This window comes from Ceratotherium simum, chromosome 4 (genome assembly GCF_057802395.1).
Source record: "Ceratotherium simum simum isolate JZ-2026a chromosome 4, ASM5780239v1, whole genome shotgun sequence".
Lineage (NCBI taxonomy): Eukaryota > Metazoa > Chordata > Mammalia > Perissodactyla > Rhinocerotidae > Ceratotherium > Ceratotherium simum.
In genome coordinates this window covers 20,961,264-20,988,907 of record NC_141903.1, presented here as the reverse complement: position 1 = coordinate 20,988,907, position 27,644 = coordinate 20,961,264, and the positions used below count along the sequence as shown (strand labels likewise).

The following is a 27,644-nucleotide window of genomic DNA, read 5'->3' as shown; positions in this document are numbered from 1 at the left end:
TGTCAGCCTTGCTAAACCATCATGGCACTTGTACTGGGTTGGTTTGAGTGTGCTCCCAAAATTCAGGTCCACCTAGAACCTCAGAATGTGACCTTATTTGGAAATAGGGTCTTTGTGGATTTAATTAGTTAAGGGTCTCGAAACGATATCATCCTGGATTTAGGAGGAGTCCTAAATCCAATGACTGGTGTCTTTATAAGAGAAAGGAGAGGGAGATTTACACACAGGGACACAAAGGGAAGAAGCCGTGTGAAGACAAAGGCGGAGATTGGAGTGATACTGCCGTAAGCCAAAGAATGCCAGGAGCCACAAGGAGCTGAAAGATGCAAAGAGAGATTCTCCCCTAGAGCCTTCGGAGGGAGCAGGCCCTGCTAGCACCTTGATTTCAGGCTTCTGGACTGCAGAACTGTGAGAGATTAAATTTCTATTGTTTTAAGCCACCACATTTCTGGTAATTTGTGACCACAAACCTAGGAAACTGATACAGCAGTCCTTCCAAGTTGGGCTCAGAAACACAGTCTCAGAGTCCTTCTCAACACAAGCATCCCAACAAACTGCTTACCTATCAGTCAGTTGGAGTTGATGCCAGAAATGGAAACTGTTTACTATTCCTGGCTTAGATGATCCCCAAAGTTCCTTTCCTTTCAAGAATCCTGACTTTGCTTCCTTACCTGTTTCCATTTCCCATAGAGGTATATCTGCTTCTGAAATTCCACCCCTTCCTGTTCCCCTCAACCTGAAAAGAATATGTTTCCACTATTCTATTGGGGAGATTCCAGAACATGTCTGAAATAGAGAATAAAGTTCTGTCATCTTAAGCCACCAAGTTTGTGGTAATTTATTACAGCACCCCTTGCTCAGATAGATTTAGACCTGAGTTATTTTACACAAATTATGTGTTATAAAAAGTCAGCTTTTTTCTTCTTGGTTCTTAGCCAGAGTTTCCAAGTGAACCCATGAAAGTCTCCTTGTGATAATCAAACAGTTACGGAGAGTGGCCTGGTGAGTCACAGAGCCTCCCCTGGCCAAGGGTCTCTGTGCAGCTTGGAGTCCCCGGACGTCTGGTGTCCTTGATTAGACACCTGCTCTATGGCTTTCCTGTGGCATTTGGTCTTCCCAGGGCCTGTCTAAAATCTGCTGTAATGCACGCTGGTGGGGACTCCCTGCAGAGCGTTAAAGCGTCCTCTCCACAGAAAGGCCAGTGCAGTGGTTTGCAGGTGCCTTTTGAAAAGGTTATTTTGAGGGGAATAAAAATACCAGAGTTAGGGGGCCTGTGGAGTAATGAGATAGAACTCAAGCCTTTGCCACAGAAAATGGGAATTTATTTTTAATGCTCCTGGATGCCATTTTAACAGTGAGCTTTTTATTTGAGAAGTTGAGACGCTCAGAGAATGTGAGGCCTAGAACTTCTCTTGTTTCACAGATCCCGAGAAGGGATGGCATTCCTCAGGCCATGTGACTGATTAGTGGCAGAGTCGGAGGTGGAAACTGGGTCCCTGACTCTGAGTCCGGGGCTTGTCCTGCTCCTTTGGGCCGTCACCATTCACCAGCAGCACCCAGAGGAGCCAGCGCAGCCCTTGGTGAATGGGACAGATCACCTGGGGACTCTTCCCTCAGGAGATTGCACCCCAGCCAAGCTCACTCTTTCTCCATCTTCAGAGGGGAACCTTCTGCAATGTATCCAAGTTGTAGCCTCTTTAGCTGTCGGGCCAGGAGGTGCCTGGTTGGTTTATACCAGTAGTAAATTATTGCCAGAAGATAGCAGCCAAGAGTGGGCTCCCTAAGCCCTTCCTGCAGGTGGCAGTGAAGGGATGATGTTGAGGGCACCCAGGGGAAGGTAGTGGTTCAGAGTGCAGGTCCGGATACCTCCAGACTGGATTCAAATCCTGCCTGTGTGGCCTTGGACAAATTCCCTCACTTTTCTGTGCCTTGATTAACTCTTCTGTAAAATGGGAGTATCGATGATACCTGCCTTACAGTGTTGTAGCAGAAAGATGAACCCATCTCTGTAACGTGCTGGGCTTAGGAAAAGCAGCTATTATTACTAAGAAGAAAAGGTCAGTGGGTCAAGCCATTTCCTGAGTTGCTCGTAGCTTCATCCAGAGGCTGTAATGGGCAAGGTTTGCACCCTGCATGGCACTTACTTCCCTTTATTTTTTTCTTAAAACAGCTTTACTTTTTTTAAAAAATATGTGCTCATTGTACATAAATTAAGGAATATAGAAAAGTTCAAAGATGACAGTAAAACTTATACAACTCAGAAATAACCACTGAGAGCATTTTGGTGCATTTTACGTGTGTTTTCTCATTTTACCTATGGGGAACTCTTTGAGGTAGGCCCTCTTATCACCGTTGTACAAAGGGAGAAACTGAGGCTCAGACAAGTTAATTCACTGCCATCATCACAAAGCGAGGTTGTGGCAGAGCAGTGCTCTAAGCCGGGTCTGTTGGTCCAGGGCCCGAGCTCCCAGCCAGCCTCCCTGAGGCACTGCTACCCTGCTTGTGCCGTTCTGCAGTCAACAGTGGTCAACAATGGCTCTTTGCCTTGTGGTTACCTTCTCCTGAGAGGTGAGGACAGGACCTTGCAGTATAGTGGATTCCAAAATGATGGGAACAGGCAAGGAACTAAAAGACCTCGGAGGGAACATTCAGCCACCTGAATGTAGCCGACAGAGGCAGAGAAAACGTCGAATACATTTGGAGAAATACCGTCAGCAGGTGTTTCCCCTTCTGGAGCCTGGAGTCCAAGTACCCCTGCCTAGAGCTCTGTCACTTAGGGTGAGGGGTGACATTAGTCTAAAAAACCTGTAGCATCTGCTTCAGTAATCGAAATTTGTATATGAGTCAAAACTTTAAAAATATTACTCTCTATGTAAAGTAAATTGTATAGAGTGTGTCATAAAACTGCCTTCCAAGTGGTATAGGTTGTGGCACAAATCATCCCTTAAATTATACCAATAATTTCCCAATAATTTTTCAGTCTTTGGAAATGGTTGGTGTGATCTTGTGTTTGGTGTGGTTGTCACTCACTAGATGATGCCCCTGAGTGTCACGATTTGACCTCAGAAATTTATCCTGCTCTTGCAGCGCCTTCCCCATTAAGTCATAATCCTTAGGACCCAGGACCCAGTACTTGGCTGCAGCGAGCTGGGTAGGTCACAGCTGGGGCCACTCCTGGGTGCCAGCACTTGCCATGTGGCCTGACCAAGGGAGTCTGCCTTGGCCCCACTGATAACATCACCAGCAGTGCCACTCACTTTGCTGCTGCCACTCCCACTCTTGTGTCTGTGTGGTCCCACTCCCAGGCTACACAATGTTATTTATCCACCGGTCCAGAAGAGTTTTGTTCTTGTGGCGATGGGTGTATATGGCAGAATATCGTCTTGTATTTCACCTCAGGCAAGTCCCTCACTTCACTTGGGCTTTAGATTCCTCCTCGGCTAAATGGGGATCGTTATACCTGCCTTATCTAGTATAGTAGGCTGGTAATGGCCCCCAGACAGCGGGCCCTAATCCTGAAACCTGGAAATGTTACCTTATTTGGAAAAAGGGCTTTGCAAATGTGATTAAGTGAAGGATCTTGAGATGTTCAGATTATCAGGATGGGTCCTAAATGCCATCCCAAGTGTCCTTATGAGAGGCAGGCAGAGGGAGGTTACATGCATATGGAGAAGGCCAGATCTCCGCAGAGAGATCTGAAGATCGGAGCGATGCAGCCACAACCCCAGGAATGCTGCAGCCACCGGAAGCTGGAAGAGGCAAGGGATGGACTCTCCCCTAGAGCCTCTGAAGGGAGTGTGGCGCTGCGGACACCTTGATTTTGGCCCAGGGATACTGATTTTGGATTATGGCTTCCAGAACTAGGAGAGTATACATTTCTGTTGTTTTAAGCCACCAGGTTTGTGGTAATTTGTAACAGCAGCCACAGAAAACGAATACACCTGGGCAGTTATGAAGGCATTATTATGTGAAAACATTCATAAACAGAGAAACATTATACACTTGTGTATCACCATATGGTAGAGGTTATTTACAAAATGATGGCATTGGTTTCTTCCAAAAATTTGGGCTTCTCTGAGTATTATAGGGTTGATGCAGTATCTCTGAACAAGGAAGGCTCGGGTTCCTGTTCTCCCTCTTGCCTTCTCCAAAGGACTTTATTCGTGAGACAAGAAAGGGAGGAGCATCATTTCTTGAGGTCTCTACAGCAACTCTCGTGGATCTTTCAGCCTCTGAGCTGAGAAGGCCAAGAAGGAAACCCAGATGGAGTTGGAGACCCAGCCCTATAGCTCAGCAAACATCAGGAAGGGACAGACAGACACACGAGCAGTTCTACTCACGCCCTAGCAATGGATTTGAACCTGTAACTCAGTGGTTATCAGTCCTTTAACCCATCTTACGCTGTGATCTTTCCCAACAAGGATGGTGTTGCTGTTTTATTCATTTCCCCGAATCCTCATTTACCTGCAGTGGTTTCAGAGAATTGGCCTGCAGCTCTCCGACCTGAATTAGAGAGCTGTGTTTGTGGGCTGATGGTATTCAAATTGCTCAAAGAACATTAGAGAAATTGTAACTAAAACAGGAAATTAGACACAGTTTTAATTCCTCTTGGGATCTGTGAAAACAGCAGTTGTGATTCCAGAAAGCAGAGATGCAAATTGCTTGCAAATTCAGTTTGTCAAATAAATAGGCCTCATTGTTTGGAGTGTCTGGGCTTGTTTACCATCTGGCGAGAGATAGAGGCCTTATGACCGAAAGTCCATGTACAACACTTAAAAGTGGTTAAAATGGTAGCTTTTATGTTATGGATATTTTACCATAATTTTTTAAAAATTCCATATACAGATAATATTACAGTGCCTAGGATCTGCCAGATCAAACTCACCATATTTGTTCTCTCCTTAAAATACTGTTTTGCCTTTTAAAAAAAAAAATGCACGTCTATGTCACACATTAATAATATGGCTCTAATTCCTGAATCACCCATTTCTTGAGATCTCATAAAGTTCTTTTTGTGCAGTATAGATTTGAGCAAGCTTGATTTTAAGTGAGCCATCATAAACAAGATACATAGTTTCTAAAGGCAGGCCCATGGGTTGTAACCTGAGTCAGTTAGCAGGAATAGTTCAGTGTAAGAGATTTGTAGCAAGTTTCCAGTGTCTCAAGTCACGTTGCTTTCCTGTTTTTCTTTGCCAAACCTCAGAAAATGGCCAGGCTCCCATACTCCCATATTTTCTCAATAGGGCCCAGCATCCTATTGAGCCAGCAGGTCAGATGGGTGCCCTCCGGGGGTGTGTGTGCGTGTTGTTTCCAGCATGCGTGTGCATTTCCTCTTGCATGGGTGTGGTGTATTTTGGGGGTGGAGGGAGTGAGGGGAGCTTGTTCACTTAGAAGGAGAATTTGAATTCTGCTCATTTCATGCTGATCCCTCCTGAGCTTGGGCCGTCAACTGAGGCCTAAACTTCTGGTCTAGACCAGAATCCTAGACCAATGTAGGAACGTCAACAAGAGGCCTACTATGTGCATTGAGTGGGTCTCTAAGGGGGATTTTTTAAGCCCTTGTGTGTGATAAAACAATTCCAGAATTATTCTCCTCCTCTGCCTACAACTGGGGAAGGCTGCTGAGCAGTTTCCATCTACCGGAATATATTTTTATTTGTGCTTGCCAGGAAGTGCTAAGGGAAACTTGGTACTAGAAGCTCCTTGGGTGGGAGTGAGGGTTAAGAAGACTGCTAAGAAGGGTGAGCATCCAGGGAGACGGCGTTGCAGCTTGAGCATCTGAAGGGAGATTAAGCACACCTCTTCCAACGCAGGCAGGGTTCCCTTCTAACAACCCTGTGCAGTGTTTCTCAGCCTCCAGTCAGACACTTGCAGCTGTGAGGGCCTCTACCCAGCATAGTCTGTTACTGGACAGTTATAATGTTGTCAATAGTGAGCAAAATCTGCATTTTTGGTGCCTTCCATCAGCTGGTCCAGCTGTGACCTTGGTCACGTCCCCATGTGGGGTATAGACTGTATTGGATAAAACTGTACCCCACATATGCACACCCCTCTCCACTTTCAGAGACTCAGGACTGTAGCCAAAGCTGCTGGGGGAAATATGGCCAGGAAGCTGTATTTTCTTAGTGTTTCCTTACCAAACTGTCAAAGAAAGTAATATTAATGGCTGTCATTGCAGTGAGTGCTTCCAGGGTACCAGGCACCATGCCCAATGCCTTATATAAGTTATCTCGTTTAAACCTCCAACAACCATGTTGGAGTTGGTATTATCTTTCCTTAGGGAAAACCAAGGCTTAGAGAGTTTAAGTAATTTGCTCAGGATCATCTAGCTAGTAAATTTATGGACCTGGGATTTGAATTCAGGTGCACCTACCCCAGAGCCCATCCTTTAGACTCAGACAGAGCAACCAAGAAGTCAGAGAATCAGACAGAAAAAAAAAAAAGTAGCTGATTGCCTTTTGTCCCCTTTAGGGATATCCATTTGAAAGCTCCATGCTGCTGAGAAATTCCTGTCATAGGATATTTGGAATAGGATATTTGGCTCTGTCAGATGCCCCTCATAGAAAATTCTGATCATCGTTTTATTTTTAATCTTTGAAAACAAATGTTGAGAAGTAATTTAGGCTATGATATAGCCCAGTGGGTTTTTTAGTTTACTTGTATGTTGAGCTATAATCGTAAATAGTAAAATGCACTGTCTTGATCAGTTCAGGCTGCTGTAACAAGAATACCATGGACTAGGTGGCTTAAACAACATTTATTTATTACCTAGAAGCTGGGAATTCCAAGATCATGGTGCCATCAGATCAAGTGTCTGGTGAGGGCCCACTTCCTGGTTTGCAGACGGCCTTCTCATTGAATCCTACATGATGGAGAGCAGAGAGAGAGAGAGTGAGCAAGCTCTCGTATGTCTTCTTACAAGGGCACTAATCCCATTCATGAGGACACCACCCTCATGACTTAATCACCTCCCAAAGGTCCCACCTCCTAATACCATCACAATGGGAGTTAGAATTTCAACATATGAATTTTGGGGGGATACAACCATTCAGTCTATAACATACACAAAATCACAAGTATACATATAGTTTCATGAGTTTTGACAATGTATGCATTTGTGTAGTCAACCCAATCAGCATGTAGGGCATTTCCATCACCTAGAAAGTCCTCTCGTGCCCCATTCTAGTCAGTCTCCTTCCCCCACCAGAGGTAGGCCATGTGTGTTTGGTGTTTGCTAGACTGGGGCTTTGATTACAGGGCCAGAACTCAATGCATTCCCTTAGGAGAGTGACATCTAACATTTTGTGCTCTAGGCACCTTACTCACGTCACCTTAGTCCCAGCCTGTTTGATAGGGTGGCCTGTTACAGAGACACTAAAATGGTTGGCTCCACACACAGTAAATTATATGGCCTGGCCTTGTGGTTGGCTAACTCAAACTCAACCATTCATATACTTCCAGGATTTGCTGAACATCAACTTCAGTGAACATCATGCTTTTAAATGAGTTATATTTCCCTCCCTACGTAAACCACTCCTGCCCCATAACATTTAGAAGTCTCTAGTAACTACATAAAAGATATCCCTCCCCCCGGTTCAGGCAGAGTTTACTGTGACAGCACATCAGTGTTGCGTGCAGAACGCTGTTCTTTCTCGAATTCCAAGCCTCTCTGTATGTAGGCATTAGCTTACCAAACGAACTGTTATTCAACCTGCTGGATGAGTGGGTGTTCTGATTCCTCACGAATCGTGGTTATTAGTGAGTACTCTAACTGTGTTCTTCATGTATCCTTATTATTAGAGAGGACTATAATGGTGATGCTTGTTTTGTAAAGTTTAGAATAATTTGTATTTGATAAAACATAACTTAATACAAAACTTAGTCTGAACATAATTAAATCTTCCCTCGATGGCTCCAAAGGGACTTGAGAATCTTGTAGTCCTTCAAAATCATCATTACAGTTCCTATTTAATTCATGTAGAATTTCTAATTAGCCAACTAATAGAGAATTTCAGCTAATACAATATCAGATGTGGTCTTCCCATATTTGCATGTTCTGTTTACAAGATTTTTACAATGCCAGGTAGGAAAACTACACTCAGAACTAAGTTTGGAAATGAAACCTTATATAAACTATACCCAGTTCTTTAGGTAAGAATTCAGGTTCCAAAATATACCATTTTAGGTAGAGGTTAAAAATATGGGCTTTGGAATCAGATCTACCTGGGTTCAGATCAGGGCTCAGTTACCTACGAACTGTGTGACCTTGAGCAAGCTACATACCACCATGACACTCAGTTCCCTCATCTGTGAAACAGGGCTAAGAATTATCTGTCTCCGTGTGTTTGCTGTGTGGATTAAATGAGAATGCCCATGGAGGGCTTCACAAAGCCTGGCATGAGATGCTCCATAAGTGGAAGCGTTTCAAAAACAAAGTCAATGATAACTTTACAGTCTCACCAACAAGTGATACCAATTTAGGGCTCTATATTTTGGTCGTGTATTCTCAGACAGAAAGCGATCTTAAAGAGATTCTGCTAATTCAGCGAAGGTGTCTCATGGGGTCCAGAGGATGATGGAGGTGGCCAGTCAATGGCCAGGGCTCTGGGCCCCCAACCAGCACCCAACTAGAACAACTCTGCTTTTGTCTGTTTCACATATTAGTTTCCATGACATCTTTCCTTTGGACCGCTACTTGAAAAGTTATGAAACCAGATTTAATTCAACACCCTCATTTCATCGATGAGGAAACTGAGGCTCAAAAAGCCTAAGTGATTTCTCATGCACTCAGCGGAGGTCTCCTGACTCCCAGGCCTGTTCATTCCCAAGACCCCACCGTATTATAGATGGAGACAACTACAAGTAGAAAGAAGACAATGTTCAATCAGCTACTGAGTTTTCACATGGTTCTTCCAGCCAGTTCCTGGTACCAAAAATGCCTCTAGAGAAGGAAAATCATCTGTTTTACCCCCACCTCATGGCTCAGTTTGTAAAAGTCCAGGTATGTGGGTGGACAATGGTGGATGACAGGAGTCCCTATAAAAAAGATATTCACCTGGAAGCCCTTTGTCGTCTTCTGCTATAGAACCACTGCCCCATCTAGCGACCTTTGCTCCATGCTGTGGTTACTGACCACACCTCTCTCCGTGGCCAGCATCTTGCAAACGTGGGGGACCCCAGTAAGAAAGCGTGGATGACGTGAGGTTTCCATCAGAGAAGGTATCAGAGAAGTATCTCCCGCCAGGACTCACCCCAGCATCCATTCAGTACTCGGTCACTTACTTTGCCACAACCTCTGTTTTCTAGCCTCTCAACATTGCCTACAGCCACATCTACAGCTCCTACAGGAACTTCGTGGGGCCCCCCCATTTCAAGACCATCTGTAGGCTCCTGGGTTACCAGGGCATCGCCGTGGTCATGGAGGAACTGCTGAAGATCGTCAAGAGCTTGGTAAGAAATGGCCTCAGTGGGTCCTGGGACGTGCCCAGGTGGGGTTGATAGGAACCAGATCTGCTTTCACTTTTTGCCTGGCCTGTAAAATCCAGTCACAGGCACCTCAGGTCTGTCTATAGGACTCACCCAGGGAATCCTTTGCCCTTATCCCTCTGTTCCTCTTACCTATTGCTGTGTGGCATTTCTGTGTACCTTCTGACCTGTGGCTTTGCCTCTCATTTTCTGACCCTGAGCTCGCTCCTTGTACTTGATAACTGAACTCAGCAATCTTGATTTTGACCTTTAAGGCCTGCTAATGACTGCTCATATTCCCCTTCTGTGCTTCATTATCTAATTTGAGCATGGCAAATCCATGACACATGGGCTGCCATTTTTCTCTCCCATGCCCATGACAGACATCTGTAGTCCATCATCACACTTCTTCCCCTTGGGATTTCTTGCTAACCCCTGCTACCAATACTGCACTGGCCTTGAGAGAATTCTGTATCCCTTTGCCACCATTCTGTATCCACCCAAAACATGGTCATCTGCACCTTCATTTAATTCCCCAGGACACTGCTAAAGCAAGGATGAAACATTTAAACACAATTTCCCTGAAAATTTGAGATAACAAGAGAGAAATAAAGTAATGTATAACCATGTCAGGAATAGCAAACAGGATTCACCTGCTAACTCCAGTCATCTGATAGCAACTGTGTAGAACAAGGGGTTACAGATTGTGAAGCTACATCCAGAGTTAAACAGAAAAAATGTGGTAATTGATTAAAGATGTCTGCTTTGGAGACAGGAGGCATGAATATGCCGTGTATTTTCCATGCTTAAATTAGTTAATGTGTCTCAGTCTCCACAGCTCCCTGGCCCCATTTCACTTTAGCTCTTAGTCTGGATCTCATGTAAGTACCGCAACCGCAGGAAGGACCCCATGTCTAGAAATTGCCCTCCTTGAAGACTGTAAGCTTAAGGGAGTAATGAGAGAGCCCCTTTTTCTGTCTTATAAAGGCCCATTTTCCCTTATAAAGGGCAATGGGCTGTCCCCCACCTTTAGGAGAGAACCTGCTCCCTGCTCTGTGGGAGCAATGCCTACTGTCTGAGGCAGCTTGGGCTGCTGTAACAAATGTACCACAGACTGGGTGCCTTAAACAACAGATGTTTATTTCTCACAGTTCTGGAGGCTGGAAGTCCAAGATCAGGGTGCAAGCATGGGTGGGTTCTGGTGGGGACCCTCCTCCTAGTTGTTTTTTTTTTTTTTTATTTTTTGTTTATTGCAGTAACATTGGTTTATAACATCGTATAAATTTCAGGTGTACATCATTATACTTCTATTTCTGCGTAGATTACATCATGTTCACCACCCAAATACTAATTACAACCCATCACCACACACATGTGCCGAATTATCCCTTTCGCCCTCCTCCCTCCCCCCTTCCCCTCTGGTAACCACCAATCCAATCTCTGTCCTTATGTGTTTGTTTATTGTTGTTATTATCTACTACTTAATGAAGGAAATCATATGGTATTTGACCTTCTCCCTCTGACTTATTTCACTTTGCATAATACCCTCAATGTCCATCCATGTTGTCACAAATGGCTGGATTTCATTGTTTCTTATGGCTGAGTAGTATTCCATTGTGTATATATAGCACATCTTCTTTATCCATTCGTCCCTTGATGGGCACTTAGGTTGCTTCCAAGTCTTGGGTATTGTGGATAATGCTGCAATGAACGCAGGGGTGCATGTATCTTTACGCATTGGTGTTTTCAAGTTCTTTGGATAAATACCCAGCAGTGGAATAGCTGGATCATATGGTAGTTCTATTCTTGATTTTTTGAGGAATCTCCATGCTGTTTTCCATAGTGGCTGCACCAGTTTGCACTCCTACCAGCAGTGTATGAGAGTTCCCTCCTCTCCACATCCTCTCCAACACATGCTGTTTCCTGTCTTGTTAATTATAGCCATTCTGACGAGCGTGAGGTGATATCTCATTGTAGTTTTGATTTGCATTTCCTTGATAGTTAATGATTTTGAACATCTTTTCATGTGTCTGTTGGCCATCTGTATATCTTCTTTGGAGAAATGTCTGTTCAGGTCTTTTGCCCATTTTTTAATTGGGTTGTTAGTTTTTTTGTTGTTGAGATGCATGAGTTCTTTATATATTTTGGAGATTAAGCCCTTATCAGATGTATGGTTTGCAGATATCTTCTCCCAATTGTTAGGTTGTCTTTTCGTTTTGTTGATGGTTTCCTTTGCTCTGCGGAAGCTTTTTAGTTTGATGTAGTCCCATTTGTTTATTTTTTCTATTGTTTCTCTTGCCCGGTCAGACATAGTGCTTGAAAATACATTGCTATGACCGATGTTGAAGAGCGTACTGCCTATGTTTTCTTCTAGAAGTTTCATAGTTTCACGTCTTACATTCAAGTCTTTAATCCATTTTGAGTTAATTTTTGTGTATGGTGTAAGGTAAGGGTCTACTTTCATTTTTTTGCATGTGGCTGTCTAGTTTTCCCAACACCATTTGTTGAAGAGACTTTCTTTTCTCCATTGTGTGTTCTTGGCTCCTTTGTCAAAGATTAGCTGTCCATAGATGTGTGGGTTTATTTCTGGGCTTTCGATTCTATTCCATTGATCTGTGTGTCTGTTTTTGTGCCAGTACCATACTGTTTTGGTTACTATAGCTTTGTAGTATATTTTGAAATCAGGGAGTGTGATACCTCCAGCTTTGTTCTTTTTTCTCAGGATTCTTTTAGCTATTCGGGGTCTTTTGGTTGTTCCATATAAATTTTAGGATTCTTTGTTCTATTTCTGTGAAAAATGTTGTTGGAACTTTGATAGGGATTGCATTGAATCTATAGATTGCTTTAGGAAGTATGGACATCTTAACTATGTTAATTCTTCCAATCCAAGAATATGGAATATCTTTCCATTTCTTTGTGTCTTCTTCAATTTCTTTCAGCAGTGTTTTATAGTTTTCGGTGTACAGATCTTTCACCTCTTTGGTTAAGTTTATTCCTAGGTATTTTATTCTTTTTGTTGCAATTGTAAATGGGATTGTATTCTTAATTTCTCTTTCTGCTACTTCATTGTTAGTGTACAGAAATGCAACTGATTTTTGTATGTTGATTTTGTATCCTGCAACTTTACCATATTCGTTTATTACTTCTAAAAGTTTTCTGGTGGATTCTTTAGGGTTTTCTATATATAAAATCATGTCATCTGCAAATAGTGACAGTTTCACTTCTTCTTTTCCAATTTGGATCCTTTTATTTCTTCTTCTTGCCTGATTTATCTGGCTAGGACTTCCAGTACTATGTTAAATAGGAGTGGTGACAGTGGGCATCCTTGTCTGGTTCCTGTTCTTAGAAGGATAGCTTTCAGTTTTTCACCATTGAGGATGATATTAGCTGTGAGTTTCTCATATATGGCCTTTATTATGTTGAGGTACTTTCCTTCTATCCCCATTTTATTCAGAGTTATTAGCATAAATGGATGCTGTATCTTGTCAAATGCTTTCTCTGCATCTATTGAGATAATCATGTGATTTTTATTCTTCATTTTATTAATGTGGTGTATTACGTTGATTGATTTGCGAATGTTGAACCATCCCTGCGTACCTGGAATAAATCCCACTTGATCATGGTGTATAATCTTTTTAACGTATTGTTGTATGCGATTTGCTGGTATTTTGTTGAGGATTTTTGCATCGATGTTCATCAGTGATTTTGGCCTATAATTTTCTTTTTTGTGTTGTCCTTGTCTGGTTTTGGTATCAGGGTAATGTCGACTTCGTAGAATGAGTTAGGGAGCTTCCCCCACTCCTCAATTTTTTGGAACAGTTTGAGAAGGATAGGTATTAAGTCTTCTTTGAGTGTTTGGTAGAATTCACCAGGGGAGCCGTCTGGTCCTGGACTTTTATTTTTGGGGAGGTTTGTGATTACTGTTTCAGTCTCCTTACTGGTGATTGGTCTATTCAATTCTCTACTTCTTCTTGATCCAGTTTTGGAAGGTTGTATGATTCTAAGAATTTATCCATTTCTTTCAAATTGTCGAATTGGTTGGCATATAGCTTTTCATAGTATTCTCTTATAATCTTTTGTATTTCTGAGGTGTCTGTTGTAATTTCTCCTCTTTCATTTCTGATTTTCCTTATTTGTGCCTTCTCTTTTTCTTGGTGAGTCAAGCTAAAGGTTTGTCAATTTTGTTGATCTTTTCAAAGAACCAGCTCTTGGTTTTATTAATTTTTTCTATTGTTTTTTTAGCCTCTATTTCATTTATTTCTGCTCTGATTTTTATTATTTCCCTTCTTCTACTGATTTTGGGCTTTGTTTGTTCTTCTTTTTCCAGTTCCTTTAGGTGCATTGTTAGATTGTTTATTTGAGATTTTTCTTGTTTGTTGAGATAGGCCTGTATTGCTATAAACTTCCCTCTTAGAACTGCTTTTGCTGTATCCCATAAATTCTGGCATGTCGTATTTTCATTTTCATTTGTCTCCAGGTATTTTTTGATTTCTTCTTTGATTTCTTCATTGACCCAGTCGTTGTTCGGTAGCATTTTGTTTAATCTCCACGTATTTGTGGCTTTTCTGATTTTCTTCCTGTAGTTGATTTCCAGTTTCATACCATTGTGGTCAGAAAAGATGCTTGGTATTATTTCAATCTTCTTAAATTTATGAAGACTTGTTTTGTGGCCTAATATGTGATCAATCCTGGAGAATGTTCCATGTGCATTTGAAAAGAACATGTATTGTTTGGTTTTGGGATGGAATGCTCTATATATCTACTAGGTCCATCTGTTCTAGTGTGTCGTTTAAGGCCAATGTTTCCTTATTGATCTTCTGTTTGGATGATCTATCCATTGGTGTAAGTGGAGTGTTAAAGTCCCCTACTATTATTGTGTTACTGTCTATTTCTCTTTTTATGTCTGTTAATAATTGCTTTATATATTTAGGTCACCTACATTGGGTGCATAGATAATTACAAGTGTTATAGCCTCTTGTTGGATTGTTCCCTTGATCATTAAGTAATGCCCTTCTTTGTCTCTTTTACAGTTTTTGTTTTAAAGTCTATTTTGTCTGATATGAGTACTGCTACCCCAGCTTTCTTTTCATTGCCATTTGCGTGGAGTATCTTTTTCCACCCCTTCACTTTCAGTTTGTGAGTGTCTTTAGGTCTGAAGTGTGTCTCTTGTATGCAGCATATATATGGGTCTTGTTGTTTTATCCAGTCAGCCACCCTCTGCCTTTTAATTGTGGCATTTAGTCCATTGACGTTTAAAGTAGCTATTGATAAGTATATACTTACTGCCATTTTTTAACTTTTTTTCTCAGTGTTTTAGTAGTGCTTCTCTGTTCCTTTCTCCTTCTATACAGAATTGATGGTCTCTTTAGTATGACCTCTGTCTGAAAGCTCTACTCTTTAACTCCCCTCCTCCCTCATTTTATGTTTTTGATATCATATCTAACCTCTTTTTTGTTCATTTGTATCCATTTCCCTCTTATCATGGAAATAGATAATTTTTCCTATTTGTGGTCTTCTCTTTTCCCCTTAAATCAGTCCCTTTAATATTTCTTGTAGCACTGGTTTCTTGGTGACAAACTCCTTTAATTTTTGCTTGTCTGGGAAATTTTTGATCTCTCCTTCCATTTTGAATGATAGTCTTGCTGGGTAGAGTATTCTTGGCTGTAAGCTTTTTCCTTTTAGCACTTTAAATATATCGTGCCACTCTCTCCTAGCCTGTAAGGTTTCTGCTGAGAAGTCAGCTGATAGCCTTATGGGGTTTCCTTTGTATGTAACTTCTCTTTCTCTGGCAGCTTTTAGGATTCTCTCTTTATCTTTAATTCTAGACATTTTGATTATGATGTGTCGTGGTGTGGGCCTCTTTAGGTTTATCTTGTTTGGGGCTCTCTGTGCTTCCTGTACCTGGATGTCGGCTTCCTTCCTTAGGTTAGGGAAGTTTTCATCTATTACTTCTTGAAATAGATTCTCTGCCCCTTTGTCTCGTTCTTCTCCTTCCGGGACACCTATAGCACGGATGTTAGTGCGCTTGATGTTGTCCCAGAGGTCCCTTAGACTGTCCTCACTCTTTTTAATTCTTTTCTCTTGTACCTGTTCACCTTGGGTTATTTCTTCCAGTCTTTCGTCCAGCTTGCAGTTCTGTTCTTCTGTATCCTCTACTCTGCTTTTGAGTCCCTCTAGTGAATTTTTCATTTCCAGTATTGTATTCTTCATTTCTGATTGGTTCTTCTTTATATCTTCCATTTCTTTGTCGACATTCTCACTGAGTTCATCTATTCTTCTCCCCAGATCAGTCAGCATCCTTAACACTCTTTGTTTGAACTCTCTGTCAGGTAGGTTGCTCATTTCTGTTTCACTTAGTTCCTTTTCTGGGGTTTTGTCCTATTCCCTTACTTGGAATGTAGTCCTTTCTCTCCTCATTTTGCCTCTTTCCCTGTGCTTGTGTCTACGTATTAGGTAGGTCAGCTACGTCTCCTGCTCTTGGATAGGTGAGCTTATACAAGTAATGCCTTAGGAAGCCTGCAGTGTGCTTCCCTCAGTTCTCAATGTTCCAGGGGTGACCCCTATGTTGGCTACATGTGTTCTTCTGTTGTGGCCTGTTTGCTCTCCCTGTAGGCGCCCAGGGAGGCCGAGTTATGCTCCTGGTCAGCTGTTGTAATGCTCAGCTGTTTGTAGTTGTTGTGGGCCCTTCAGTCTCTTTATCAGGTGCGGGGAGCCCCAGCACAGTTGGCTGCAAGTTCTAATACCACATTTGTGTTGCAGTATTTCTTTTAAGTGAGTAGGCCCCCAGCGTGGCAGGTTGTTAGGCTCAGGGGCTTACAATTGCTATAAGCCTCCAGCCTTTAGGTCTCTTGTCAGCTCTCTGAGGATTGCAGCTGGGTGGGGCTGGCCTCAGGCACAGGAGCACCCAATTGTTTCAGACTTTGGAAGGTGGGGCAAACCCCCTATGTGGGTCTTTGAGAAGCACAAGTCTTCTGCAGCTGACAAGCCCTGCCGCCCACAGGTCCACACACACAATCAACACAGTCCTGCCCCGTTGCGCACCCCGAGCTCCCAAAGTGGACCCAGTCTCTCCACAGCGGGAGCCCCACACGCTCCACCACTGCCCCACACTCTCCACCTGCTCCTTGTGCACGCCCTGCTCCAGTGAAGTGGGCTCAGTTGCCAGGCTGCAGAGAATCCAGTCACCAATCTATGCAGGCCCACAAGTTGCCTGAGGGCTTGTTGTTGGGTGGGGCCAGTCTCTAGGGTGGGCTGCCTGCCCTGGCTGAGTTGGATTAAATCGGTACTCTAGTGGGTAGGGCAGACCTGAGCTAGCAGGCCCCAGGGAGAACTCCAATGGCGTCTGTGTCAGCATGCCCACACCAGGCCACAACAATGGTGGCTGCCAATGTCCCAGTCCCTGGAGAGGTCTCACCTCTCACCGAGATGCACTCAGGGCCTATCAGGTGAGTCTCTTTCACCAAAGCACTCTGCACCTTTCTTTCTGGCGATTTTAGGATGCTGTCTGAAATGGGTGAGTTTGCGTGTGGGCCCTTTAAGAGCTGGTTTTAATTTCTTTGTGAACCAGCTTTTCTGGGGGTTCTCCCCAATGTTTTAGTAGCAGGCAAAGTCAGATATTCTGCCACTCGTCTCGATTGTGCTGGGTCCACAAAATGCCCACAACGGGGGCGCTCCCGGCTCAGGGCCCCGCTCCTCCAGGGAGGGCTGCGTACCTTTGGGCTGCTCCCTGGCGGCCGTGAAGCTGGCGGCTTGTGAAGGTGGCGTTTTTTCTCTCCAGAAGGGAGTTTCTGCCTCTTCCACCTCAATTAGGATTGTCCTTTGTTGCAGGAGTTCCTCTTATCCAGTTTTTAGTTCTGTCTCAGGGGTGATTTTTCCACGAGTAGTTGTAAATTGGCTGTGTCCGTGGGAGGAAGTGAGTTCAGAGTCTGCCTACACCGCCATCTTGACTTCTCCCCTCCTCCTCCTAGTTTAGATAGCTGCCTTCTCACTGTGTCCTCACAAGGCAGAGAAAGATGATCCCTCCCTCTCCCCCCTCCCCCCCTCCCCCCCTTTATAAAGGCACTAATCCCATCAGAGGGCTCCACCCTCCTGACCTAATTACCTCCCAAAGGCCCTACCTCCTAATACCATCACATTGAGGATTAGGGTTTCAACATATGAATCTGGGGGGACACAAACATTCAGTCCATAGCACTTACCTGTGGGTCTCAACAGAACTCCCTACACCCCAGTAGTAGCCCAGCATTTAGTCCAGAGGTGCACAAATGCAGCAGTGGTAGATTATTTCACTCATCCTGTACTCCTGTTTTGTCAGCTCCAAGGCACCATTCTCCAGTACGTGAAAACACTGATCGAGGTGATGCCCAAGATATGCCGCTTGCCCCGGCACGAGTATGGCTCCCCAGGTTGGTGATGGGGAACCAGGGGCAGGGTGGTGAGAGGAAAATCATCCAAACTCATCTCACGGTGGGGAGGGGGCTCTGGCCATCTGCCTTGGAATGTCTGCTTCTCTAACTTGCCAGTGAGCTGGTAGAGCCCTGGGTTTGCATCCTACCTCTGCCACCAGCTGTGTAGTCTTGAGCCATTTCTAATCCCTTTGGGCAAGTCTTCCATCAGTGAAGGTAGAGGATGCCTGCTGGGCCTGCCTCACAGGACTGCTGGGAGGCTGGAGGAGGACAGCAAATGTGACAGCATTTAAATAATGAATAGCAAGGTTTACTTGTAAAAGTCTTCATTAGCTCAGCATCTCTAGGATTTCTTCCTCCATTTATTTGCCCATTTGGAGGAGGCAGGTGCCCAGGTGGTGACATTTCTAAGATGAGTCAGGAAACACGAGCTTTTGCCACTCAGCCTGTGGGCAGAGAAAGAATTCTTTCCTTCTCTAATAGTGAATGGAGCAGGGACTGAATTTGGAGCCTGGGGAATGGGGAAAGATGGAGACTATGAGTTTGGCACCTGGTGTTTTTTTCTAAAACCCAAGATTTCAGATGCTGGGTCAGTGTGATTCAGAATAGGAAAGGGCTGGGGCTGAAAGCTCTAGTTTTCGATCCTAGCTGCCCCACTTACTAGCTGTGTGACTATGGGTATGCCACTTACCCTCTCTCAGCCTCATCTGAAGACAGGGGTAATAGTGGCTGGTTCATGGTCTTGTTATGAGTATTAAATGAGATAGTGCAGTTAAAGTGCTTAACACAATATCTAACACCTATAAATAAATATTAATTCCTATTATTATTAGGAATTCAGGCAACTTTTTAGAGGGATTGGGAAAGGTCCAGGGCTGCTGTTCTTATGGAGTGTGTTTTGTTTTGTTCCAAAAAACATGTGAGCCAGCCTGCTGAGCTTTCTCTAGTACTGAGCCCTGAAAGAAGTCCCACCTGGGGGTCCACATATGAGGGATGTACGGCTGGCTTTTGCAATCCCAGAGTCAGGTCTGGGGCTACCGCTCAGTCGGCACGTCCCATAAACCTGGCGGAGCTGTGTCAACTCCCCGCTGACTGTGCCCCTTCATCTCCCAGGGATCCTGGAGTTTTTCCACCACCAGCTGAAGGACATCATTGAGTACGCAGAGCTCAAAACAGACGTGTTCCAGAGCCTGAGGGAAGTGGGCAATGCCATCCTGTTCTGCCTGCTTATAGAGCAAGCTCTGGTGAGTCCTGAGCCCAGAGGCATTGGAGTGTCTCCAGGCTGGAAGGGACCCCCACCCCGACCAGATACTTGAGGCCCCTCTACCACACCCTGCCCCTGAGGCCCTGCAGCGTAGGTTCATGCTCTTCCAGTGTGGGGCACGCACTACTTCTCTGTTCCATTTTCAGACAGCTCCGACCATTTAACACTGGGAGGAATGCAGAGCCTGGAGTTAGACAGACCTGGGCTCCCATCCCAGCTCCACCCTCACTGGCTGTAGGGTCCTGGTAACCTGTCAGATTCTTAGTTTTCCATCCACTCATTAAACAAATAATAACTCCTTGGCTGCCATAGGCCAGGCACTGCGCTGGGGGATGTAGCAGTAGCCAGTCCCTGCCTCGTGTCCTGTGCAGTAGGGGGGAGACCTGCGCTGAACAGGTATTTACACAAAAATGATGTGTCTGCAATTACAGCAAGTGCTATGAGGGACGAGTGCAGGGTCCAGTGGGAGCATAAAACAAAGAACCTGGTGTGGTCTTGGGGGTGAGGGAGGATTTCCCTGAGGAGGCGGCCTGGAGAATGACCAGGTGAGGAGAGGAAAGGAGAATGACCTCGCCTGATGAGGAACCGGGACAACTGTTTCAGGCTGAGGGAAGAGTGTGTAGTGTTATCCTCATTTGTTGTGATGGGAGACAGCGATTCTACCCTTCAGGGTACTTTAAAGGCTAAAAGGAGATCACACATGTAAAGTGCATGCAGTAAGAACTAAATAGTTGGTCGTAGTTATTGTAATGAGCAAAAGCATGCCTGCCTATACTTCCACTCCCCAGGACCACACAGAACCAGCGCACTCTTTTTCCCACCTGACCGTTCATCTGTAATCTCCAGCCCTCATGGCTTATGCTATGCACAGAGGCGGCATCCTGCGCATTATTCCTGACACCGTTTGTCTCAGTTTGTCTCTGCTCTTCTCCATGTGTGGTGTCCACAGGTGGGCCCAGTCCTACAGGTGTGGGGTAGCTGGTACAGCCTGAGCAGTGGCAGGAAATGGAGAGGGATGTTGCTCTGGGGATGCACAATCCTCAGGATGCAGGGGGAATATCTTTTGGCATCCATTCCTGCATTCATCTCTCCACACACTCGTTTAGCAAAAGCGTATTGAGAGCCAGCTCATTGCCAGGTGATGTTCTAGGTGGGTAAATGGCCGTGAATAAGAGAGACACATTATTAGCATTTTTATTCTGGAGAGGGAGACGATTGAAGAAGTAAACAACCAAAGAGTGTGAATTCAGATGGTGGTGTGTGCTGTGAAGGAATAAACGGGGAAATAGGATGGAGAGTGATGGGTGTTGGGAGGGATGTGCTGTTTTTGGAGAGGATGGAGCTTGACGTCTTAGAAATGAAAAGATCCCCAGAGTGAGCTGGAGTGAAGAGGCAAAGGAGACAAAGTAGGACTGAGGAGGAGAGAGAAGGCAGGCGGCCGCAGTCCCAGGGCCTCGTGAGCCACCGTGGGAAGGTCTATCTGATTTACTTTTTTTACAGGCCCTTTTGATCACTGGGAGGAGAACCAGCTGCAAAGTGAGTGAAGGACGAGGCTGTGTGCACTTGTCCAGTCCAGGGATCATCTTGGAGGCAGGAGGCACATGGAGAGGGGAGGGAAAAGGAAGGAATTAGGAAGGAGACAGAACAAAGGTAGCGAGTGATGAGAAGGAAGCGGTAATAGGAAGAGCTCAGCATAAGAGCCTGAGAGGATTCTTGCCTCTCATTGTCCGTGACCTGGAGTGAGCCGGTTCACGCCACACCTCAGGGTCCCCATCTCTGCAATGAGGGACAAGTACCAGCTGCTCCCTCAGACCCTTCTCACCGAGAGTCTCTGAAATGCGCACTGTTTTGCTCTTCCTCTGTAAGGAGTAATTGCCTTTCTGTTCCCATTTAAATGGTCTCTCGAGACAGCTAAGTGTTCCGCTTTATGGTAACAGGTTTTTAACACGGTTCAGTGGGCCTTGGTTGCTATGGCAACTGAGCCTTCAGAAGTCACAGGGATAAGGAGGAAACAGTGCTCTGCTTCAGGGGCACCAGGAGAGTGGAGATGGGGGCGGGCGGTCCCTGAGGCCTTCAGTGCTGACGTGTCTCCTGTTAGCACCTCCTCTCCAGAGGAGCTGGGACAGCTTCCCCAGTACAGACCCCAAGAGGCGGACTATTGATGGGGCTACAAGGAAAGGAAAAATTTTTCTCCAGCATTCCTGCCTGGGTGGTCACTTGCATATATCGCTGAGGACAATAGGATACTCAGGATCAAAGACCTTCAGAGCTGAGAAAGACCCCAACAGTATATAGGTTCCAACTTCCTCTATTCATAAGTGTGGAAATGGAGAACCAGAGAGGGGAACAATTCTCCCGAGGTCACACAGCACATCAGCAGTAGAGGTGGAAGAATGAAAGTGTAGGTTTCCAGTGCTGATCCCAGCCCTGGGCAGAGGGTGGAGGGAGTGAGGCACATAGCAAGGATCAGAGCTCCCCAAAGCTGTGTACTTTGCTTTCTACTTAGGCAAGTGGGGAAATCCCCAGCTAAGACGACGCTTTCTGACATTAGAATGAGGCATGAGCGTTCTGGAGCCTTGTAGTTTACGAAGCTGAAGTTAAATAAATCTTTAAATGACATATCAGGGCCGGCCCTGTGGCTTGGTGGTTAAGTGCGCGCGCTGCAATGCTGGTGGCCCGGGTTCGGATCCCGGGTGCGCATCGAGGCACCACTTCTCCGTCCATCCTGAGGCCGAGTCCCACATACAGCAACTAGAAGGATGTGCAGCTATGACATACAACTATCTACTGGGGCTTTGGGGGGAAAAAATTAAATAAATAAAATCTTTAAATGACATATCAATTGTTCTCATTAAAGAGGAGTACTAGTAGCCCAAAAGAGAAAGGAAGGAGGGAAGAGAGCAGAGGGAGGGAGGGAGGAAGGAAAGAAGCATTAAAGGCCATCCACAGAGGAAGGACTATTTAAACTGTGGAACGTCCATTCTTACGGACGACTCTGAAGCAGTTAAAAAGAATAAGGTACTAAAGTGCTTTGTGCATACCAACATAGAAAACGGTGAAAGACATAATGTTAAGTGAAAAAAAGCAAGTCCCAGGACAAGACACACATTATGCTGCCATACATGTAAAATAAACAAGTAAAAAAGTAAAACTCACAAAATAACACTGCATTGGAAAAAAATCTAGAAAAAAGCATACCAAATAGTCCAGTCGTTTTGTCTGGGTATCAGGGAGGGAACTAGGGTTAGAGATCAACAGGGACTTTCACTTTGTCTGGAATGACTGATATTTTACAAGGAAAGTATATTCACATACAGTCATGTGTCGCTTAACGACGGGGTTATGTTCAGAGAACTGTGTTGTTAGGCGATTTCGTCGTTGTGCGAGCATCATGCTGTGTACTTTTACAAACGCAGATACTATGGCTTACTACGTACCTAGGCTAGATGATACTAATCCTATGGGACCACCATCACATATGCGGTCCATCATTGACCGAAATATCATTATGCAGTGCATGATTATAGTTCTGTTGAACTAAAAATCAATTTAGAAAATAGAAGTAGTATATAATAATTTTTGAAAAACTGCAAGGATACCAAAAGGTACAAAGTGAGAAATCTTTTACCCATTTTCCCTTTTCTTGTCTTTTTCTAATATGTTTGCAGAGTTCTTTCTGGTTGCGTGTTCCATATTGGTATAGCTACAAATACCTTCTCTCATTCTCTGACATGCCTTTTTTGTTTTTAACAGAAATTATTAATGTATCATTAATTTGCAGGTAGAAGGAATATAAATTGAAAAGATTGATTACTTGGACAAGGCTGTATTTTTTTCTTTAAGTTAGGTGCTTATAAATGTTTCTCAAAATTCAGGGTGCAGTATTAGTACAGAAACCCACATACCTAGGAGTGGGTTATTTGTTTGCTTGGTGTTTTTAATGAAGGTCTGGCATACATACAGTAATATATGGAATATGTGGTATTCTCACTGCATAGACTAATTGAATTGTCCATTTTACCGTGGATGGACGTTTGGATTGTTTACAGAGTAACACTATTATGAATAAAGATATCATGAATATTCTTGTACATTTCTTTTGTTGGATGTATATGCTCATTTTTTTGTGTGTGTGAGAAAGATTAGCCCTGAGCTAACATCTGTTGCCAATCCTCCTCTTTGCTGAGGAAGACTGGCTCTGGGCTAACATCCGTTACCATCTTCCTCCACTTTATATGGGATGCCGCCACAGCGTGGCTTGACAACCGGTGCGTTGGTGCGCGCCCGGGATCTGAACACCGGGCTGCTGAAGCAGAGCGCACGCACTTAACCGCTATGCCATCGGGCTGGCCCCTATGCGCTCGTTTTTATTAGGTAAATTTACCTCGTCATGGAATGGGTAGACATGTGTTTAGCTTCAGTAGATACTACCAAACAGTTTTGCAAAGTGGTTGTACCAATTTATTCTCCTCTTCAGCAACATATGAGAGTTAATCCCTTCACATCCTCATGAAAACTTGGATTTGTCCGTCTTTTCAGTCATAGCCATTCTGGGGGATGTGTCGTGATATCTCCTTATGGCTTGATTTCCCTGATGACTTATGATGCTGGACCTCTTTCCATATGGCGTTGTCATTTGGACAGCCTCTTTTGTGAAATACTGTTCAATGTTTTGCCTATTTTTAAGTCAAGTTATCTTTTCCTTGTGTTTTTGTAGGCGTTATTGATATATTGTGGATGCATGTATTGCAAATGTATTTCTGTGGCTTATCTTTTGATGAACGGAAGTTCCTAAGGCTTAGTGTATTTATCTTTTTTTTTTCCTATATGGTTGGTGCTTTTGTGAGTTGTTTAAAAAATCTTCCCTACTCTAAAGTCATGAAGACGTTTTTATCTTCTAAAAGTTGTAGAGTTTAGCCTTTTAAGCTTAACAGACCTTCCAGTCTATTATTCTCCTGAAATTGTTGTTTGTGTTTAGAGGGAGGTAGAAATCCAATTTCATTTCTTTCCGAGTTGTCCCAGCACCACTGATTGAAAAGACCTCTTTCTCCCGCTCTGCAGTGGGCTGTCGTTTATCAAGCATCCACAAAGGGTTTGGTCATGGCAGGCTCTTAAATATTTGTTGACTCTAATCTGAAATGAATCAGCATTTGTTAAGTATTTATTTATAAGTCTGGTATGTTTTTAAAGGAATTCTGTTATTAACAACTAGTATTTCCTCCCCTCTCTCCTACCCTGAGAAATCATAAGGTGGTCATTAGGGAAATATTCCACAGTCACCAAGTTTTTGTTCAAATTTTGTGTGGTTTTCAGGCCATCAGTGCATTGTTGGTTATGCCAACACACACCAGAAGAGGGCCCTATTCATTTACATGAGCAGCGAGGGCCTGAGTCCCTGGGAAGGACACTGCCCTTCTGTCTGCCTTTTACTGTAGGGCCTCCTGCCCAGGACTTGAGAGTGTTCCCTGCCTTTGGCCCTGTTGTGTATTTCTTCTCTCCTCCTTATAGTTGAATGGGCCACAGTCACACTCTGGTCAGTTATGAGAGCATTACTTCTCTTACAGGAGGCGAGGAGAATCTGGGGCCTGACTCACAGAATCGAATGTTAGTCAGATCTGGGAAAGCTGTCAGAGGCCATCCAGGGTGCTGACATTTGGGGTCAGATAACCCTTTGTTGTAGGGGCCTGTCCTGTGCATCGTAGGATGCTGAGCAGTATCTCTGGGCTCTACCCACTAGATGCTAGTAGCACCCTCCCACGTTGTGACAACCAAAAATGTCTCCAGATACTGCCTAATATTCCTTTGGAGCACAAAACCACCCCCTGTTGAGAACTGCTGATCTAGTGCAATCCCATCCTTTACAGATGGAAAACTGAGGCCCCAGGAGAGAGCTGACCTTCGCAGGGTTACAGCTAGTGCGGGAGTTGGGGTGAGAACCCAGGGCCCTTGCAGTCAGCAGTCCTCAGCGACAGAGAGCTGCTCTGCTGAGCTTTGCAGATTGCCGTGTTGGGTTTTGGTTTTATTTTAGTTCCAGCTCCACATGTGACACCTCTATGTCCTGCTTCCTCTTTTATGTCCCTGTTCTTTATTTTTGCTTTTCTTATTGCATAACTGAAATATATTCATTGCTAGAAACCCAGAAAAGCAGAAAGAAGAAAACAAAAACCACATTGCCACACTAAGATAACCAGTGTTCACATTCCACAGGATATCCTTCCAGATGTTTTTATGTTCCAGCATATTAATATTAATTTTTCTTGTATGTATATATGTTTTTACTTTGTTTTGTTTAGTTATAAAAGTAATATTCCCCGAGCTGAGAAGAGCTGTTACCTCCATGGGGTGTGATAGGAGCAGGGACAGGGGAGAGGCGTCTTCCACTTTTTACTCTACATTCTAAATTGTTGTTTGAATTTATTGCAGTAAACGTGTAGTGCTTTTTTTCCCTTAAGAGGAAGTACTCGCACACTTAACAAATGTAAACAGTCCTGATGCATGGGCAGTAAATAGCAAAAGCCCAGGCTCCACCGCCATCTCAGACCCTCCCTCCATGTTCCCACCTATCCTTGATCCAGGGTTATTTTGCCCATCACCCTGAGAAAAGACTCCTCCAGCTACCCAGGATGTGCGTTCTGTCCCTAGGCCCAGGCACCGTCGAGCAGCGCCCCTCCACTCTTGTGTATGAGTGTTTCCTCCAGCCTAGACCCAGAGCCCGGTGGTGGTCTTGATAGGAAATAAGCCAGGCTTCGTGGAAAGCAGGCTTCTTGACTCCCAATAATACCTTTCCTTTCTGTGGCTTTATAGTTTATAAGTATTTTTACATCCTTTCAGATATATCCTAATCTGGAAAACAAGCTTGCTAGGCTCATCAGCATATCAGGTACCTGGAAAAATGGTCTGACAGGTAGGAGTCATTGCCTCTGCAGACATGACTGAGAGCCCCCATGAGCCAGGCAGTGTGTGAGCCTCCAGGGCTCAGAGGTCATTGATCACGATCCCGTCCCTGATGGCACTGTTCACCGTCTGCACCCACAGTCTTCAGCATGAAGGGTTACCCTCCAGGGGGTGGGCAGGATGATCTCAGAGCTTTTAACTATTTGCTTACTAAAAAAGATAAGAAAGAAATTAAGCCTGCCTGTTTATATTAACACACTCTGTGACAATGACAGCTGTTCAGAGCTGATAAAATAAATACGTGTCAGCTGAGATGTTTGCTCAGAATTTTACTGATGAAAGTACGTGGTCAAAAAAGTTTAGAGACCACCAGCCTAGATCCACAACAACAGAATGAAAAGTGGCTTAAAACAAGAACTGATCTGTGGAAACAAAGAGGAGAGGATGATAGGAAAGATTCCCTGGGTGAGGGTCATTTTTGTATCCTCTGCGCCTAACACAGGGTTAACTATGGCCTAAATGAATGTGGGGAGGGGCGTTTCAGCTCAGTCATAGATAACGAATAGAAGCATGCCTGTTTATCCTCTAAAATCTTCAAGATACCACCATTAAGTTTGAGACAGAGGCGATCGATCACCTTCGTCCAAAGCCACCTCAGTCCTTGGAATGTACCAATCTTGTTTCATTAGCCTTGCCAATAACTGCCAAGAAATCAGAGCCTTGGTTATTCGATTCTGTATTGATGGCATTTGTGTGAGGAACCCCAATGGGTAGAATGCCTCGTTTGCTCGACTGAGCGTTATTATCTGGTGGACATCTCCAAACACCTGGGAGGGAGTGTCGTGGTCTCCCCTGCAGCTGCTCTTTAAAATCACACAGAAAGCTCCTAAAATACCCTGATTTCTGAGCGCCATCCCACTCCAAGGAAAACAAAATCTTTATGCGTGGGGCCCAGGCATTTAAAGACTTCCACGCTTGATTCTGATGTGCAGCCAGGGTGGAGAACCCCTGATCGAGGAGTCTTCTTGAACCAATATTTCCAAAGGTTAGTCATTGATGTGTCATTGTCACAATTCTTGCCATATCTGCAGACCATTGGTCCTATTATTTACAAAATATTTTTATTTAAATTAGCTTACTTTTTTAACTTAAACTTATTTTAAAGGGAAACTTTATATCACTTCCATTAAAAAATTATCTCCTACTACCACTAGAAAGCAACTAGAATAATAAATTCAATCAAAATAAAGCAAAGTAGTATAATTCCAGCTGTTGCCTGCCCAGGCCTCTGCACCTCAGGCCTGCTGCCTCACTCTGTTAAAAATGGAGATTAGCAAATGTTAGAGAGGTGTTAAGATGTGCTGGTTCCAAATGGAGATTTTCTCATTAAAGTTGTCAGAAAGATTGATAGGCAACTGAAAAGGAACTACTTTCTCACAGTGTGACTCACTATTATTAAATACCATTTCCCTGTACCCCCAGTTCCCACCCTTTGGGAAATGCCAACCTTGGAAGACAGTGACATGCATTTGGAGGGAAGGAGAAAGCTACTTTCTAGGCCAGTTTCTTGGCTGTAGATCTTTCCCAGTTGCCCAGACATGCTTCTGATCCAGATT

At 44.2% G+C, this 27,644-nt stretch overlaps 1 protein-coding gene across 4 annotated transcripts in view; it reads left to right on the top strand.

Annotated features, from left to right (window-relative positions):
- The window catches only part of CYFIP2 (cytoplasmic FMR1 interacting protein 2), a 133,315-nt gene that overhangs the window by 77,486 nt on the left and 28,185 nt on the right, over positions 1–27,644 (top strand). For all 4 annotated transcript variants that reach the window (XM_004428593.3, XM_087429496.1, XM_014786143.2 and 1 more), the window contains exons 24-26: positions 9,307–9,450; positions 17,780–17,870; positions 18,984–19,114. In XM_004428593.3, coding sequence (XP_004428650.1) covers positions 9,307–9,450; positions 17,780–17,870; positions 18,984–19,114 — 366 coding nt within the window. The remainder of the gene's footprint in view (positions 1–9,306; positions 9,451–17,779; positions 17,871–18,983; positions 19,115–27,644) is intronic.